Source organism: Artemia franciscana, chromosome 1 (assembly GCF_032884065.1).
Source record: "Artemia franciscana chromosome 1, ASM3288406v1, whole genome shotgun sequence".
Lineage (NCBI taxonomy): Eukaryota > Metazoa > Arthropoda > Branchiopoda > Anostraca > Artemiidae > Artemia > Artemia franciscana.
The window spans coordinates 12,590,558-12,611,016 of NC_088863.1; the positions used below are offsets into that span (position 1 = coordinate 12,590,558).

At 34.9% G+C, this 20,459-nt stretch overlaps 1 protein-coding gene across 1 annotated transcript in view; it reads right to left on the reverse strand.

Moving 5' to 3' along the window:
* The window catches only part of LOC136025837 (pre-mRNA 3'-end-processing factor FIP1-like), a 59,344-nt gene that overhangs the window by 1,339 nt on the left and 37,546 nt on the right, over positions 1–20,459 (reverse strand). The window contains exons 4-6 of the mRNA XM_065701843.1: positions 16,664–16,778; positions 4,832–5,432; positions 2,889–3,053 (exon numbers count right to left, since the gene is read on the reverse strand). Coding sequence (XP_065557915.1) covers positions 2,889–3,053; positions 4,832–5,432; positions 16,664–16,778 — 881 coding nt within the window. The remainder of the gene's footprint in view (positions 1–2,888; positions 3,054–4,831; positions 5,433–16,663; positions 16,779–20,459) is intronic.

Consider the following 20,459-nt stretch of genomic DNA (forward strand, 5'->3'; position numbering starts at 1 on the left):
ATTAAACTTGTATCGAGATTTAAAGCTAATGAGCAATTGGAAATAGCTAAGACAATTTTTAAGGCTTAAAGAGACGGATAATTTACCAGGAATATGCAAATATTCTCTTATCTATAACCTTTCTGTCGTTTTACACACTTCAATAAACGATTGATATTTTATAATTTCAAGATATTTATTTACAACTAAGCTTATAGTTGTATTTTTTCCGTAACTTATGACTTTGGTTAATTGTTGAAGTATTTTCAAAACTTTATTTACTTATCTTTCATATTCCCCAGAAATTAATAGCAAGTTTAAATTCTCGTCTTTTGAAATTCCTAAAGTGAAACTTAACTAGATACATTTTACAGAAAGTATTCACTGAATTTCAATTTTTACTTTACTAGTTTTTCCTTTTCTTTTGACAACTATGACAAAAATAATTTACCACAAGAATATAAATAAAAATATCATTCCCGTGTTAAAGGCTTTGATGATGGAATACATGCTCTTTATATAGTCTTTTTAATGTTTCTGTTTATTTGCACTGCTAACCTGGCATTATTTTTTTTCTTCTAGCCTTCCATTTTCTAGTTTTCTGGTATTATCTTATTTATTCATTTACTTTTTATCATATCAATGTGTTCAAACCTTATATTTTCTATCCCCAAGAGTTACAACCTCTGCACTCCGTTAGGGTGATCATCATTTTATTATCGTGTTGTATTGAGTTGAGTCAATAAATTCACTCACTCCAAAATCGTAAAAATCTTTATTATTCCACTAAAGCGAGGAAAGGTGCGACAATAAAGAAAAACGAAGTAAATCAGTCAGTGAAGAAACAGAAGAAAACATATTTTCTACCAAATGCTCCCCTTAGTCTTTGTCAATGCAGGCAGAAGTTAAAAAAAATACAGATGAAAGACCACAGAAAGACAAATAAACACAAACATTAGAAAGCAAAACTATAATAGAAGAGTCCTTTAGTCATTTATTAAGCAACGATAAAAATGTAACTACGGTGATTTACTTCGTAATTATTATTTAAGTATCATTTTGTTAATTCAATCATTTAATAAGGTAGCTGTTCTTCGTTGACCCATTTATTTTTTCTCGCTTTGTCATGCATAGCGAGTGTGGTTTTAGAAATGATTTAATTCGGTCCCTGACTTCTCCAATAAAAACCCTTCCTAATTGGCACCACGACCCGTGCCGAGCACCTCTAAATGTACATAATACAGGCTCTCTTAGCGATTTTTAGCTTTCTCTACCTCAATTTACAAAAAAACATGACAAAATAAAACTAAAAAATGATCCACCTACAAATTTGACAACTTATTTCATTAATATTGTTAAGTTAAACATTAATAATCTCCCAAAAATACCTCCACTTTCAAAGGAAAGGAAGCCTAATGTTTATTTATTTGACATCCGCTACTGCCACATACCGCGTAAGCAGGTCTTTTTAATTTGACATCCGCTATTACCAAAAACCGCGTAAGCAGGTCTTTTTCATTTGACAGCCGCTACTACCAAAAACCGCGTAAGCAGGTCTTTTTCAATTGACAACCGCTATTAACAAAAACGGCGTAAGCAGGTCTTTTTCATTTGACAACCGCTACTACCAAAAACCGCGTAAGCAGGTCTTTTTCATTTGACAGCCGCAACTAACAAAAACGGTGTAAGCAGGTCTTTTTCATTTGACAGCCGCTACTACCAAAAACCGCGTAAGCAGGTCTTTTTCATTTGACAGCCGCAACTAACAAAAACGGTGTAAGCAGGTCTTTTTCATTTGACAGCCGCTACTACCAAAAACCGCGTAAGCAGGTCTTTTTCATTTGACAACCGCTACTAACAAAATTGGCGTAAGCAGGTCTTTTTAATTTGACATCCGCTATTACCAAAAACCGCGTAAGCAGGTCTTTTTCATTTGACAGCCGCTACTACCAAAAACCGCATAAGCAGGTCTTTTTCATTTGACAACCGCTACTACCAAAAACGGCGTAAGCAGGTCTTTTTCATTTGACAGCCGCTACTACCAAAAACCGCGTAAGCAGGTCTTTTTCATTTGACAACCGCTACAACCAAAAACCGCGTAAGCAGGTCTTTTTCATTTGACAGCCGCTACTAACAAAAACGGCGTAAGCAGGTCTTTTTCATTTGACAGTCGCTACTACCAAAAACCGCGTAAGCAGGTCTTGTTCATTTGACAGCCGCTAATACCAAAAACCGCGTAAGCAGGTCTTTTTCGTATAAATCGAATTCCTGATTTTTCCTAATATATATATAAAAAAAACCATACACATTTCTTTTAAACTTCTACTTGACCAATTTAAAAATCAAATTCCATTTTCACTGCCCATGGTGCTTAACTATTTGTAACTTCTTCATAGCAATTCACGAAATAACATATGACAGTAAAATAAAATAAACGGAATAATACACCTAAAGATATTACCAAACATGCTATACCAGGGCAGTACAACATAAGGGAATACTACTGCTACTGCTACCACTAACAACTCGCTGCAGCACCAATCCACCTGAGGCCAACACAATTATGCATCCTCCTCCTCCATCCCAATCTATTCAAAGCCTCTTTTTTTACATCCTCGCAAGAGAGTTCCCATTTCTCTTAAATATGTCCTTATAACATCCCCCCCCCCAACCATGGACAATTTGCTTTTCGCTTGGCCCTAGATGGTTGGCCGACAAGGACAACCTTTGGTAATCTGTCATCCTTCCACCACAGAACATGTCCTAGTCATCAAATCTTTTCTCTCATTTTAGTCCCAAACAGCGGGATGGAACCACACTTTCTGTACAGCTTACTACTCGAGATATATACGAGATACAAATATAGAAACAAGATATAGAAAATTATAGATGGAAAAAAGATCTCGTACCTGTCTCTTTCTTTGTCTCGTTCTCTATAACTTTCCTTTTCCCTATCCTTATCATCACGATCTCTGTCCCTGTCTTTGTCTCTTTCTCGGGCTCTGTCTCTATATTCTCGCCGTCGTCGATCTCCTTCGTCGTCAGGTGATCTTGGTGGCCTTGTGCTTCGAACCCTAAAATTGTTTCAAAAAGTTGGATTGGGTACTTTTAGGTTGTTTCAAATCAGCTGATTGAACAGAGTGTACAAGAGGAAAATTGGTACTCAAATTTACGAGAAATGGAAGAACAAATTAAGAGACTAAAAGGAAAAAAATTAAAACAACCAAAATAATTCGTTTTATGGATAATAAAGAAACAAAAAGTTAGTACAGCAAATCATTGCATTCATAGATGGGCAGAAAAACTTAAGGGTACTTTTTTCGGAGTTGGACTTACAGCTCTTGCCCGGGGTCTGGCGTAGAGGGCGATGAGACCCAGAGCCTCTAGGTTGACCTCGTTTGACAGGCTCACAGCTTCTTTCACTGGATATAAGCGTGGGTTAGAAATTCGTTGGCTTTGTCTTTCCACCTATCCTTGCAGGGTAGGGTCAAAGCCAAAGATAAGATTTATTCATCACGAAACACACATACAATATTACATTTTACTATTTCCCAAAAGGCTCTTTGGCCTGTAAAAAAGGGGAAAATGAACTAGCCACTTACTCAGAGAAGAAAAAAAATAATCACTTACTCACAGAGAGACGAGCAAAAAGGAGAAGAAAGGAAAATATAAATAAAATAAAAAACTATAGAAAACAAAACTAAATAGACTAATAGATTGAATCGAATAAATTAATTATGTAGATATGTAGATAAAATAGACTCCAATGAAATAATAAGGAAATATATATGCATACATACACGCATATACACATATAAAAACTAAACCTGTGCTGGGGCATCATATGGTATACAAAGGAGGAGGTGGTGGCAAAACGAAGATCCGTTGAAGAACTTCGATCCGCTGAAGATGGTTGGCCTAAGCTACATAGACAGCGTTGAGGAAAGATTCTGCGACTGTTCGCATCTTTCATACATAGACATAGACATACAAAGTACATACATAGTATACATAGTATCATACATAGTACATAGACAGCGTTGAGGAAAGGTGCGACTGTTCGCAGCTCAACTCCATACAGAAGCACGGTGATCACTGACATGTTACAAATAGGCATTTTAGTTGGCGGCTTATATTTGGATTTTGCCAAATACTATTCAGACTCCAAAAAACTGTTGACGTTTTGGCTATTCGAGATGTAAGACCTTGTGTAACTGAACCATTTTTTCGGGACATGGGGGAAAATGTTTATAAGTATGGATTTTTACGTCAAATAATCCGCACGTTCACATATTTTTGGAAGTTTTGCTAAATATTCGTCAATAAATTTTCTTCGTCTTTGGTGTCACACTTAATCGTGCCATTAAATATGCATACATTTGAGTAGTGTATCATAATTGACGGGAATTTACTTGGACAGTTTCTGATGAAGGTGAAAAACCAAATTATTATGAAATATTTTAAAGAAAACTATTTTATCCTCCTTTAGCTATTGTATCCGTTTAATACCTTACACAAATATATACACGACTTTAATGCTTGGAAGCAAATAGTTATATTCATTGACTCCCATAATTCAAACAAATTAATAACCGATTGCCTCCCCCCTCTCAGACAAGCCTCTGTAGCTTACCCAGACGAAAACAAGCTGACCTACCCCCACATCCGTTTAGTAAGGGAGGAAGAGCTTAAGACTCGCTTTTCCTTTAAAATCCGAGGAATTTTCAAAATTTTTCGCATTGCCCCCCTCCATCAAATCATGATCCCACCCAGAAATTAAGTCTTTCCCATGTACTTGCCTAGATCCCATATTGTGCAAAAAACCTAAGAGAATAGAAACGAAATAACTTACGATGTCTCCCTCTCATCTGCACCAGGTGGAGGAGGAGTCACCGCCTCAGTATCATCAGCTGAAGGTCTTATGCCGGAAGATATGGATGGAGGCTGCATTCTAACAGGAGGTGGAACTCCCATAGGCGGTGGTCTCCAAGGCTCTTGTCCAGACCATTGACTAATTTGAGCAGGTTCATTATATCCCCCGTAAAATGGATAATCTGTAGATCCATAAGGATTGAACTTTGTTTCCATTCCTATTCCAGGAGGAGGGATTGACAAATCTGGAACTTTGTCTGCTGCTACTGCTTCCTCACCAATGCCAGGTGGAAGAATTTCTGTTTCACTTCGGCGCGAACTAGATGTCACACCAATAACATCGATTTTCGCTGGGTTTAAAGTAGGAATGGTTTTTACGGGCAAAGAGCTTTGAATTGCAGATCGTTTAATGACACCAATGGTATTATACTTGGAGTTTTCGTTAACTATAGTCGAGGGTTGGAAGTTAGTAAAAATTCTCGGTAAATTTAGGTTACCAACACCGGATTCAGCGCGTAATCGCTTGTGACGCTCACAATATGCATGCCATGTTTCTTCAGTGAAGCCAAAATTAAAGAAATCTGCAACCAAAATTGAAAACAATAGCATTAAAAAGAAAAAGTACTAATGAAAACAGAATTATAAACCACTTCTTCATAGAGCACAAAAAAATTCAAGAATTTGCTCCCGTTTTAACTAGGGCTAAAAAAAAGTAAGATTCAATATATTTGCTATATCAATAAACAAAACACGGATCAAAATTCTTAAGAATTACAAATTTGATTAAAGAGAGAGACGTCCATTCACAAAAACAAAGGGACGTCAATTCACAAAAAAAGAAGGAGGGGAAGGGGCAAATATATTTTATTTTTTACAACAAGGAAGCTTGTTACTGCAAGGAGTTGTTAGTAGTTGTTAGCTAAAAGACATACCTAGGCACTGAGGGGTCAAGCATTGAGGGGGTTGTGGTGGCAGAGTAGCATTTATACCAAGTTTAGACAGTAGTATAAATTTAAACACTTCGATTATACATATCATCGTCATCTGATTCCTCATTCGACCTAGATAATACCGTTCGTTTTTTGAATTGTCAATTGATATAAACATAGCCCTAGGTCTGCTAAGGGCTATGTTAAAAGTGGCAATATATCAGCCAATCTCTTATCAAAAGAATGTGAGCAACTCTTAGAAAATTCAAATCTCCGGAGCCAGCGCAGTGGATATGGCCGTGCCTAGACTGTGGGAATAACGGTTCAATCTCGCCTATCGCAAGCTTACTCCATAAGCTTAATAATAACTAATTTTTTTCTTCCATTTGTTGAACATATTTTTTCTTTTCCCTCTGTTTCTGTCTGACTCAACACTTTGTAAATCGCATGCGGCTCAATATGACATATCTATCCGCTATTTCAAATTTCCGTACAATAGCTTTTTCGCCAACCCCTTGGACTATTAAAAAATATACATAAAAAATATAAATAAAATATACACATATTTTAATATTAAAAGAAAGGTAAGAATTGTCAATGATTTTTCTAAAGAGCCTTCTCCTGATAATCTACGGTCATGGGTGCATTGTCGCATCAAGGGGGGACTGGAGGCAACAGCAAAACATATGCATCATCGGAAAACGAATAAACATAAAAACATACACTCTTCAACCAGAACTACTCATTAGAGCTACACCTCAGAAGTCTGGCATGTATAAGGTAAAAAAGTAATAATTGATAGCAAGCGGGAAACGTCAAATAAAGAATAAAAGAAAAGAAGAAAAATTAGAATTAATCGAGCAATAGAATAATTGGAAAATTAAGAAAGTTAGCAACAATTAAAGAAGGGGGCAAAAATAAATTACAAAAAAGACTAAAATTAACAAAAAGGAAAGAAAATGGTGTATTAAAGATGAGTCAGAGCTCTTAAATATATATTCCTTTTTCAAATATCTTTTTTATTTCATATTTATCCAAACCCACTGTTCTCTGTTCTTCGCACTATTTTTTTTTATTTTTGCTTGCAAATCCAGATCTAAGGCCAGCACGGGAAACCTATTCGGGAAATACGATTTCACGTTAGGTAATACAAAGATAATTTTATCTACTTTTACCTTCTTACAAGAAACAAATATTAACATTTCATCAAGTTTAGCCTTACCTATCAAAAGTTACGAGCCTGAGAAAATTTGCCTTATTTTCGAAAATAGGGGGAAACATCCCCTAAAAGTCATAGAATCTTAAAGAAAATTACACCATCAGATTCAGCGCATCAGAGAACCCTGTTCTAGAATTTTCAAGCTCCTATCTACAAAAATGTGGAATTATGTATTTTTTGCCAGAAGGCAGATCACGGATGCGTGTTTATTTGTTTTTTTTTCCCAGGGGTGATTGTATCGACTCAGTGGTCCTAGAATGTTGCGAGAGGGCTCATTCTAACGTAAATGAAAAGTTCTAGTGCCCTTTTTAATTGATCAAAAAATTGGAGGGCACCAAGGCCCCCTCCCACGCTAATTATTTTCCCAGAGTCAACGGATCAAGATTCTGAGATAGCCATTTTATTCAGCGTGGTCGAAAAACCTTAAAACTATGTCTTTGGGGAAGACTTACTCCCACACAGCCCCCGTGGGAGGGGCTACAAGTTACAAACTTTGACCAGTGCTTACATATAGTAATGGTTATTTGGAAATGTACAACGTTTTCAGGGGGATTTTTAGGTTGGGGGGTTGAGAAGAGGGAGATATGTTGGGGGAGCTTTCCTTGGAGGAATTTGTTGTGGGGGAAGAAAAATTTCATGAAGGGAGCACAGGATTTTCTAGTATTATTTGAAAAAAAAAACAATGAAAAAATAAATATGAAAAAGTTTTTCCAACTGGAAGTAAGGAGCAGCATTAAAACTTAAAACGAACAGAAATTATTACACATATGAGGGGTTCACCTCCTCCTACTACCTTGCTCTTTACGCTAAAGTATTTTTATTAATTTCAACTATTTATTCTACGGCTTTTGTGATTCAGGGGTCATTCCTAATGAATTGTGACAAAATTTAAGCTTTAGTGTAAAGAGCAAGGTACTGACGAGGGGGTGAATCCCCTCATATGTGTAATAAAAACATGAGAATAGAAAAGTTCGTTACGTAAGCTAATTTATAAGTTACGTATATCTTTTAGTAATAAAAACATTCGTAAAAAATTAAAGTTCTAGTTGCCTTTTTAAGAAACCAAAAAATCGGAGGGCAACTAGGCTTCCTCTCCCGCTTGTTTTTTCTCAAAATCATTCGATGAAAACTACGAAATGCAACTGGGGCTAAAAATAAACACACATTTTTATCGTGTAATCCACGCATAGGATTATACGCGGTAAGTCCATGTATAATCCTATACTTTCACTATTCTATATGTATTTTATTGCAACTGGGGCTAAAAATAAACACACATTTTCATCGTGTAATCCACGCATAGGATTATACGTGGTAAGTCCACGTATAATCCTATACATCCACTATTATATATGTATTTTATTGCAACTGGGGCTAAAACTATTCTATATGGGGCTACTTCACTATTCTATAAGTATTTTATTACAACTGGGGCTAAAAATGAACACACATTTTCATCGTGTAATCCACGCATAGGATTATACATGGTAAGTCCACGTATAATCCTATACGTCCACTATTCTATATGTATTTTATTGCAACTGGGGCTAAAAATAAACACACATTTTCATCGTGTAATCCACGCATAAGATTATACGTGGTAAGTCCATGTATAATCCTATCCAACCACTATTCTATATGTATTTTATTGGAACTGAGGCTATAAATAAACACACATTTTCATCGTGTAATCCACGCATAGGATTATACGTGGTAAGTCCACGTATAATCCTATAAATCCACTATTTTCTAGGAACTGAGGCTAAAAATAAACACACATACACTTACAAAAATTAGAGGAGAAAGTGAAAAAGCTAGTGAGCTAGTGAGCAACTCAATATGCTGAGCCCACAATAAAGTGATATTTAATCCATCAAACTTTCCATCTATATCAGTAAGTATGGGTTTCTAATTTTCGACGAGGCGAGAAGCGATAATTTCACGCTTGGAAACCAATCAGCTCCTGCAGAATCAAACCTCAAATATCGTGGCATAATAATTGCAAAAACGATGAGCAAAACCAGACAAACATTGGGAAAAAATAAATTGCCACTGTTAAATGTGCTTATGGGAGGGTAATGCCATAATAGCGGCGGCGCTCTACAAAATTACTTGCATCGTTTAATATGCCAATTTAATGTTTCACCTCGCCAATACATCAAACCTAATTGCAGAGGAGGACCCATAAAACAAGAGATGCACTTCTTATAAAAGGTGGAAAATTAACACTAGAATATTCATAGGTTAGCTTCTTATGCAGCATCAGATGGGCAATTCTAACATTTATTTTCAAGAGGCAAAGAAATTCTCGTCTTGGAAAGTTGAGGAACACGAACCAAATTAAGCAATGATTGAGCACTTGTTACAAAACAGAAATGGAAGCGATACTGAACAGGTGACAGGAGAAAAAAGTTCTTTTTTCTTTATATTTAGTTTTTTTTTTGTTTTCTTTGCTTTGTTCCACAATAATCTCTAGCAGATAGCGGGTTATTATTATTATCGTCAAGTGTTAATACAATTATAATTATCAAAATGATCCGAGAAACCCAGAAACTTCTAATATTATTCCAATTGATTCTGTTCCATTTTTAAAGGTATAATTTCCCACGTTTTTAATAGATATTGTTTTAAAGATTTTTAAAACAATACAGTAATTTTAAAAACACATTTTTTTAAGGTATATTTTCTCCACGTTTATAAAGATTTTCACACGTTTATCCTCTATTTTTTCTTACTCCATACTTTTCAAAATATTAAAGAAATCTTTCGACAGAAAAACCACCTTCGTGGAACCGTCCGATTGAAAAACTTGCAGACGGTTCAGAGATGGCTGCGACTACTGCTCTCACTGTATCAGCTGACAATCCAAGGCAACTTCAGTTATTGAAACTTATTAATGTTAAAAAAAGTTCAAATTTACATTTACACTAAAAGTCAACAGATACTTGTCATCTGTCTTTTGGTCTTCTTATGGCCCAATAATTGAATTTCAGCACAAATTACATATTCTAGAGATACTGAGTTCTAGACAATTCTATATCTGATTCAGAGTTCAATGAGATAATACCTAGATGGTATTGGATATTATCGCCTGTCTGCATTCACCTTGTTGAGGTCATAATTTATTCCAAGTGAGTTCTTAACCTGAGTGAACTTTAAGAGGATTATAAATTGATATCTAGTTTGCTTTGAACTTGGCCTAGATTTAGATATTCATTAACTCACTACTTCTGCTTGAATTAATTCAGTGACTATTTAAATTGTGTAGTGGATTTTCATATAAGGACTTAAGAACTTGAATATATTTCAATTTTATTAATAAGCAAGCAGAAGAGGGAGTTTTTTGTCGCGAGGGCGGTTGTACCTGCCGGGAGTGGTGCGGGGATCAGGTAGCAAGAAACTACGCTTCCCTCGCTTATATATTATATTTAATTGCATTCAGGATGCATAATGATCAACTGGTATGGTGCACTATTCTGAATTTTCTGTTTCGAGCGAGGGCGATTGGAAATATTAATGTTGATATAGCGAAAGCTGCCTCGGATTTTTCCGAAAATGAAAAGATAATGGAAGCTAAGAAAAAACTTTGGGGTTGGGGTTTCGCGAACTGCAGTAATCGTCCTAGTGACAGGCAGAAATCATCGGAAAACTGTCATGACATGCTGAAAATTCTAGAAAAGTGTGCCGAGCGCCAAATACTTTTGCCGCGTTTTGTGATCTACGAGCCTGACGAAGTTTACGTTATTCCCGGCGAGATGAGTGCAACCCTAACCCGCAAAGTTAATGAACTGTGCTTGAAATTGGACAATTTTATCCAGACGCAGCGTAGCATCATGCCCACTCCAGAAGCATCTCTGAAGCCACCTCCAAAGCTGACCTATGCCGTCGTCCTGAAAAACCCACCAAAAGAGTTGTTTGATCCCAAGGAGAGTAGAGCGTTTATAGAAAATCTTTGTGGCGATTCGAAAATATCGATAGCCGAGATAAGACCCGGTAGAGACATGGCGCTTTGTCGTCAGTGACAAAAATGCAGCATCCACAATCGCTAACTCTATTAAGGCCAAAGGCGAATCTCTAAAGCCCCAGTTGAAAATTCCTATGTTCTATGGAATAGCTCGCTTCGTCCCTGAAAACGTTACTGAAGATCAGCTTTGTGTTTTAGTGACCAACTGCATCAAAGCCTCGCATATTGGCAGTACTAGGTCTTTTAAGCTGCAATTTTCATGCCGTGGTGATCTCACTGTCGCCATATCGGCTCCTGTTGTCGTCAAATATGAGCGGGTTCATGTGGAGGAATTCGTGCCCCTCCCACACTGCTGCTATAACTGTCAGCGTATGGTCATATACCTGCCGCCTGTAAGGCTACTACCCGTTGTTAACGCTGTGGACAAGAAGGACACTCCAGCAAATGTGATTCTCCTTGCCTGAAAAATGTCTAGTGTGCCCTTTGCTCCAGACTGATCACCCGTGTTATAATTACAAGTGCCCTGTTGCACAGAAACTCATGCATCCGTCAAAATGAATCCTGGGCTACGAATCACATCATGAAATAATAACGGTGGTGTCCAGCTAAAGCTGCCAATTATTCAAACTCTATGCAAAACAAATGATGTAATTTGCGTGCAAGAGCACCTGCTTACCAAAGATAGCCTCCCTCTCCTTAATGTTGACGCTACTACTATCACTTACTGTCGTGCTGCTACAGGAAGCACATCATCCCTTGATTTTATGTTTTCCTCTCCCGAAATAAAACCGGACTTAAAAACTACAGTTATAACTTCGTTCCAGACCTCTGACCATTTGCCGATCAGTAACATTTTTCCCATTAGTCTGATGCCTACCTGGTCAAGCAGCTGTAGCAAGTGGCGCAAAATCAGTGACTGGTAAAAAACCGATTTGCTCACGATTCAGGGTATAAGTGATGGTATCAAACAGTTCGTGGTAACGAACTGTAGTAAGGAGCGACCCGGCTCAATAGTAACCAAAACTCTAAAAAATGAAATTTTGGCACCAATAGCTACATCAAAAGAATCGCATTTTAATGCTGATTTTAAATATATAAGTTTCATCAAGTTTAGTCTTACCCATCAAAAGTTACGAGCCTGAAAAAATTTGCGTTATTTTAGAAAACAGGGGGAAACGCCCCCTAAAAGTCATAGAAAATCACACCATCAGATTCAGCGTATCAGAGAACCCTACTGTAGAAGTTTCAAGCTCCTATCTACAAAAATGTGGAATTTTATATTTTTTGCCAGAAGGCAGATCACGGATGCGTGTTTATTTTTATATTTTTTTTTTCAGGGGTGATCGTATCGACCCAGTTGTCCTAGAATGTTGCGAGAGGGCTCATTCTAACGGAAATGAAAAGTTCTAGTGCCCTTTTTAAGTGACCAAAAAAATTGGAGGGCACCTAGGCCCCCTCCCACGCTAATTATTTTACCAAAGTCAACGGATCCAAATTCTGAGATAGCCATTTTATTCAGCATAGTCGATAAACCTTATAATTATGTCTTTGGGGACGGCATACTCCCCCACAGTTCCCGTGGGAGGGGTTACAAGTTCAAAACTTTGACCAGTGCTTACATATAGTCGTGATTATTGGGAAGTGGACAGGCGTTTTCAGGAGGATTTTTTGGTTGGAGGCAGGGGTTGAGAAGAGGGGGATATGCTGGGGGAACTTTCCATCGAGGAATTTGTCATGGGGGAAAGAAAATTTCCATGAAGGGAGCGCAGGATTTACTAGCATTACTTAAAAAAAAACAATGAAAAAATAAAAATGAAAAAGTTTTTTTTTCAGCTGGAAGTAAGCAGCAGCATTAAAACTTAAAACGAACAGAAATTATTACCTATATGAGGGGCTCACCTTCTCCTAATACCTCGCTCTTTACGCTAAAGTATTTTTAGTAATTTCAACTATTTATTCTGCGGCTTTTGGGGTCATTCTTAATGAATTGGGACAAAACTTAAGCTTTAGTGTAAAGAGCGAGGTACTGACGAGGGGGCGAACCCCTTCATATATGTAATAAAAACATTAGAATACAAAAGTTCTTTACGTAAGCTAATGAGGTAAAGCTAAAGTTCTTTACGTAAGCTATAAGTTACGTATATCTTTTACTTATAAAAAGATTCGTAAAAATTAAAAGTTCTAGTTGCCTTTTTAATTAACCGAAAATCGGAGGGCAACTAGGTTTCCTCCCCTGCTCTTCTTTTCTCAAAATCATTCGATCAAAATTATGAGAAAGCCATTTAGCCAAAAAAAAAAAAAAAAAATACAAATTTCGTTTTATTTATTCCTCCGCGGAGAGTCAAAATCAAAACATGCATTGATTCAAAAACGTTCAGAAATTAAATAAAAAAAACAAGTTTTTTTTAAATGAAAGTAAGGAGCGACATTAAAACTTAAAACGAACAGAAATTACTCCGTATATGAAAGGGGCTTTTCCTTCTCAACCCCCCGCTCTTTATCCTAAAGTTTTTTACTGTTTTAAAATGTAGAGTTAAGAGAAAGAGTCAAACTTTAGCGTAAAGAGCGGGGGGTTTTTTTGAACCTTAAAATGTCATTTAATAACGAATATTTTCTATCCCCCTCTCAGTGAAGAGATCTTGCTACGATTTGGATATTGACTGCTTATTTTTAGTTTCATTTATATTTACTTATAGAATTCCCTTCTCTTTTGATTTCTCGTGCAAAGCTTAGCATAACTACTCAAGGATACCTTAATAAAAAGGAAAAAACAGAAGATGTTCAAAGCCAGAGTTGTTATTTTAAAAGATTTAAAAAGAGCTCTTATCCAAAATTTCCTTTCCGGTCTTCTTTCAAAATATAAAGCAACGAGAAACGCTTTCTCTTTTCTAAGTTATGGTCTATTATAACAAAGTTACTTTTCTCTAAGAAATATCCAGGTGGGACTCATGATACCTCCCAACCTCTCTCTTATGTGCAGGTAGCTATATTTATTCAAACTCTTCTGTTAAGCTTAAAAAATTACTACAATAAGAAGAGATATGGACTTCTCATACATATTACAAACTTGGTCTAAAAATAGTCCTCAGAATGAAGGAACACAGGGATTAAGTTTTTTCTCAATCTCTCTTTCGATATTTATCTTAAGGCTCTTTGGATGGAAGACATTTGGGCATTAATCTATGCTTTTTGAAGCTTCAATTATAATTCTATTATTATAGAATTATTTTTATTTTATATCTTATTTTTTTTACTATATCTTATTGCAAAATATATCTTGTTAAATATTATTATTGTATTTTATAATATTCATATATTATCCAACAGTTACTGACATATTCTGCTCTTCAGCAAGAAATTTTTTGAGAAAAAATAAATCAAAGACACAATAAAAACAGACAAGATAAATTTGGTTTGTTACTATTGGAATTAGGGATGACTTAAAAGAAAAAAAAAACTAGCTTGAAGCATACATCATAGGAAAACGCCCATAGGTGACATCAAGACATCAAAATGTAATATATTCAAAACTTAAACAGGTTGTAACTGAATGCGACTAAAAAATTACACAACTGAATGCGGCCGTTACTATTGGAATTAGGAATTAATTAACAGGAAAAAAAACCTTGGAGCATACATCTACAAGATAACGCCTATAGGTGACATCAAGACATCAAAATATAAAATATTCGAAACTTAAACAGGGTGTAACTGAATGTGGCTAAAAAATCACACAACTGAATCCGGCCGTTACCATTGGAATTAGGGATGACTTAACAGGAAAAAAAAAAAAATAACTTGGAGCATACATCTATAGGAAAACGCCTATAGGTGACATCAATACATCAAAATATAAAGTATTCAATGCAGCTGAAAAATCACCGGTGATCAGCAAAATCAATGAAATTTGTAATTTAATGTTGTTCTTTTTTCTTTAAGTTAACAATTTTCGTTACGGAACTAAACCAAAGAATTTCCAATATCAAATACTCAGTTTTACAATTTAAACAGTTTTTTATGACGAATATACAAAATCACGTTGGCAACGTGCTTTTTCCAACGCACATTGCAAGTTAGCAGCGCATAAATTTATTTAAATAATTTCCAAGACCACACAAAATATTCATGATATGAGAATAACATATGGCTAAAGATGGACACGCGAGGATTGTTCCATCCAGTGAAAATGAAAAAACAAACAACCAAACTCTTCAGCCGAGACCTCTGCTCAACCGTCCTCAGTGTAGAAACATAAATGGAAAGCAATATCGGATTTTTTTTATAAGCAACGAAATTCTTCAGCCGAGACCACTGCTTAGTCGTCCTCAGTGTAAGAGCAGAAATAAAAAGCAATATCGGACTTTTTATAAGCAGCCAAATTCTTCAGCCGAGACCTCTGCTCAACCGTCCTCAGTGTAGGAACATAAATGGAAAGCAATGTCGGATTTTTTTTTTTTTATGAACCGAAATTTTTCAGCCGGGACCACTGCTTAGTCGTCCCCAGTGTAAGAGCAGAAATAAAAAGCAATATCGGACTTTTTATAAGCAGCCAAATTCTTCAGCCGAGACCTCTGCTCAACCGTCCTCAGTGTAGGAACATAAATGGAAAGCAATGTCGGATTTTTTTTTTTATGAACCGAAATTTTTCAGCCGGGACCACTGCTTAGTCGTCCCCAGTGTAAGAGCAGAAATAAAAAGCAATATCGGACTTTTTGTAAGCAGCCAAATTCTTCAGCCGAGACCACTGCTCAGTCGTCTTCAGGGTAAGAGTAGAAATATAAAGCAATATCGGACTTTTTATAAGCAACCAAATTCTTCAGCCGAGACCACTGCTCAGTCTTCTTCAGTGTAAGAGTAGAAATAGAAAACATCGGACATTTTATAAGCAACCGGATTTTCATTCGGATTTTTTCATTCGAACCGGATTTTCATTTGGAACCGGAAAGCAATATCGGATTTTCATTAATTTACCCTTCCACCATAACACGGAAAGGGTCTTTTTTACTTTAGTGGGAAATTTTTAAGCTTTGTCTTTATTTTTCTATTATTGAGGGGAAGTCCCGGCCAAACTATTTGAACTGCTTTTTATTTTCAATGGCTGGAGCAATCCTCCTTTTTTTTCTTTTTTTCATATATCTTTTGCTCATCTCGTCAGCAACCTTAACATACATAGGCAAAAAATATAAACACAAAACAATATAAAACGCAAAAAAATAAATACATGTACATTATAAGCACATAAAATACAAAATCATAAATAAAAAAAAAACAATATAAAATACAACAGCATAAAAAAACAGTATGAAATACAAAAAATAAAATAAGTAAACAATATAAAATACAAAAACATAAATACACAAGAATGTAATATACATAAAATAGTACACATAACTATACAAAATATAAAAATACAAAAACATAGATGCATAAAAAAATATGTTTTTTGCTTCTTAATTTTAGGTTTTCGCCATCGTTTTGTTTACGCAGAAAGCATAATGAAAAGCAGAATCAGAACAGAGGAAAGTAAAACAATAACCAATCAACATTTTAAATTTCATTTGTATAGGATTTGATACCCGATTCAGGAATAGGTACTATCTTTTTAGTCCATAAAATACTTCAACCCTAGCTAAGAAAAACAAAATTAAGAAAATAAAATAAGAGAAACTAAAGAAGCTAACATAGTAATAAAACACAAACCTGTAATATCTGCCCCAGGTTTACGCCAAGGCTTGTCTTCTAAATCTTCCAAATTGAAATCCACTGCAGGTACACCATTAATGGACATAGGTCCTTCAAAATCCTCAGGGGCAAACTTAAAAGAGGACATTAAAAATAAAAATTATATAGTTTTACCTAAAATTCAAAATGTATGTAATTTAAAAGAAATATAATTTACAATATATATATAATATATATATATATATATATATATATATATATATATATATATATATATATATATATATATATATATATACTAGCTGTTGGGGTGGCGCTTCGCGCCACCCCAACACCTAGTTGGTGGGGGCGCTTCGCGCCCCCCCCAAGCCCCCCCGCGCGCGTAAGTCGTTATGCGCCATATTAGTTACGCGCCATTGTAGTTGTGTCCCTATTTCCCACCTGTGAATATAGATATATATATATATATATATATATATATATATGTTTTTAACTACGTAAAACTTGCGAATATACAACATTCTTTGCTGTCCCATTGTCTGTGCATATAAATAGATTGTCAGGTTTACCGACTCTTGAACATGCAACATATAATGGTCAATGGGAAAACAATCCGTATTCAGATCTATACCTCATGATTCTAATGATTGCCCTTGAGCTTTGTTGATGGTGATTGCTAATCGACCATTCCCTGAGTCGCCATCGTCATTTATATATCCCCCTGTGCACCCCGGCGTCCCCTTTGTAGTTATGTCCCTGTGTCCCGGTCGTCATTTATATTCCCTGTGTCCCGGTCGTCATTTGTGTCCCGGTGTCCCAGTCTCTGATTTCTCTTTGAGTGTCCCGGGCGTCATTTATATTCCTTGTGTCCCGGTCGTCATTTATATCCTCCTGTGCCCCCCGGCACAGGCATTAAAAATACATTTTTAATTTTTTCCCTTTTTTTCCTTTTAGTTTTTTTTTATTGGTTTTGACCTTTTTTTAGGTTTTTTAGTTTTTTTTCTTTTTTCTTTTTAGTTTTTTTTTGAAGTTTTTATCTTTTTAGTTTTTTTATTTTTATTTATATTTTTTTAGTTTTCTTTTTCTCCTTTATTTTTCAGTTTTTTTCCTTTTTTTAGTTTTTTTTTCTTTTTAGTTCTTTTAGTTTTTACCTTTTTTAGTTTTTTTTTAGTTTTTTAGATGAAATTTTTTTTTAGTTTTATTTCTTTTTTTCTTTTCAGTTTTTTACTGGTTTTTACCCTTTTTTTTAGCTTTTTAGTTTTTTTTCGTTTTTTCTTTTTACTTTTTTTTTAGTTTTTATCTTTTTTATTTTTTTTTTATTTTTATTCTTTATTTTTTTTATTAGTTTTTAGTTGTTTTTTTTTTAGTTTTTAGATTTTTACCTTTTTTAGCCTAACCAGGATTTGAACCTGGGACCTTCATTCTCCGTTCTGACACCCTCTCTCACCGAGTGACTACTCCAGCATGTTCATTTTGGTGTTTTAAATGGTATATTATTAACCAAATTAATGTGTTTTACAATATACTAAGCATCGTCATAACAAAAATGACGACAAATAATTTCATGACGTCAGTCAACACAGAAATTAAGTTCTGAAATTAAGTCATGAAATTAGTTGCCGTCATTTTTGCTTTGACGGTGACGTCATTCAAGTTATATAAGACATATGTTCACGTAGAAATCTATTAATGTTTAAGTTTACAATGACTGATGAAGATGCTCAAAGAGTCTATGCCAAAAAACTTGCTGCTGATAGAGAAAGTCAGAAAAGAAAGCGTGCCGAAGAACTATCAGCAGCAAGTTATTGGTATTAGCTATCAGCAGCAAGGTATTAGCTATCAGCAGCAAGGCTCAGATATTAGCTGCTCTAGAAAGTGTTCGTTAATAACGTCCATTATAATTTTACTTTGTTTCTGCTCGTCTTTGGTTTAATGCAGCTCTTACCTATTTTCTTATAAAATTATCTTACCTATTTATATTTTTTTTAAATTATACTTTACATATTATATTTTACCTATTCTTTGATTTAATTCAGCTCTTACCTATTTTCTTATAAAACTATCTTACCTATTTTCTTATGAAAATAAATTCTTTCTTTTATAAAAATCCATTTTTTGTAAATCAAGCTCTGTTCGTTTTTAATTTACATTTTTTATGCAGTATTTTTTCTGTTTTTTTTTTTTCTGCATAAGATTTAAAATTTTAACTAACTATTTATATTTTAGACATGATTTTGCACTAATTTTGATAATAGTCGCCATTAATAATATTTTTTTTAGACAATGGTAGTTTAATAATATAGATGTAGCATACAACTTAGGAAGGATGGACAGGGGGAATAATATTCAAATAAATCAATTGAATATCTACATAATTTGTGGGCTTCTATAGGGCTGAAACAACAATGACCCCCGTAATGTTACAACCTTGAGTATATGCACACCTTGAGTTATGGCACAAGTGCCATAACTTGTTATGATGGGGGTTAAAAATAAATTATTATTATTATTATTATTATTATTATTATAAGAATATTATTGTATAATATTTTGTTTTAATTACTTATTTGTTTAAGTAAATTCATTTTCAGTTAATTTATAAAAAAAGTTAAGACTTGTTATCTAAAAAATATAATATAGAAAATATAATAAATATTAAACAATACAAATACAAAAAAAAATATGAAAATACAATATAAAAACACAAAATACAAATGGGACGTCAAAAATCAACATGACCAGATTTGTTTCCAGTAGAGATTCTTTTGGTTCTAAAATTTTAATGGAAACGTCTTCATGGCCGAAAACTTTAACCATATCAAAACAAAAAAAAACATATTCCCCACGAAGAATCAATATAACTGTACTATCATTTAGATATTTATTGTCCTTGATAAGCTCAAAAATTTTCTAATAGTTAATAATAGCTAATAAGCTTGATATTTCCTAAAGTTTCAGCAGTTTCCTGTAGGAAGTTAATCTATAATAGTAACTGTACCTAGGAAATTGAAGTTACGGCCTTTTGACAGCCTTGATACACTTAGTATGTTTTGATGCGGGCCAACATCCTCTTAAACATTCATTGAGTGTCTCAAAATTTTCCACTAGCTGTTCCAAGCTGTTCCTAAGACACTTTAGATATGCTCTTTTGACAACCTGGACAGATATAGCAGCTATGGATTCAGTTCAATATACACCTAAACAATTGCTGACAGTGTCAACTCAATCCCCAAGCAATTCTATATAATACATAATGTTTGCTACCAGGATACAAATAGGTCCTCTTGATTTAGCTCAAAATTTCCTGAAAGTTTCACTCAAATACCCTCACACCTTGCTTATTTGACATCCAGGGTCCGTGGAGTACGGTATCATTTTTCAATTCAACTTGCCTCCCCCCCCCCCCCAATTTCTCCAAAAGCTTAAATTTAATGCCCTTTGCTCTTCCTGAGATATTGTATACACATCCTTAAGACAAACTGAAGGAAAATAATCTCTTTTTGGTTTAGTTCATCTCCCCCCTAATATTTCCTGAAAAATACAGCAAAATATCTTTAGTCTTTCCTGATTTGTTACAGATACATCCTTTTAACATCCAGGGTGCAGTGTCTTTTAATTTATTTCAACATGCCCCTCAGTATTCTGTGTAGGTTCCAGGTTAATATCCTTAGCTGTTCCTGGGGCAGAGCAGATACACCCTCTTGACATCCTGAATGGACATAGAATCTTTTGGTTTAGTTCAAAATCCCCCTCAACATTCTCTGAAAGCTTCAACTAAATAGCCTTAGCCATTCTTTAAATGTCACAGATAGGC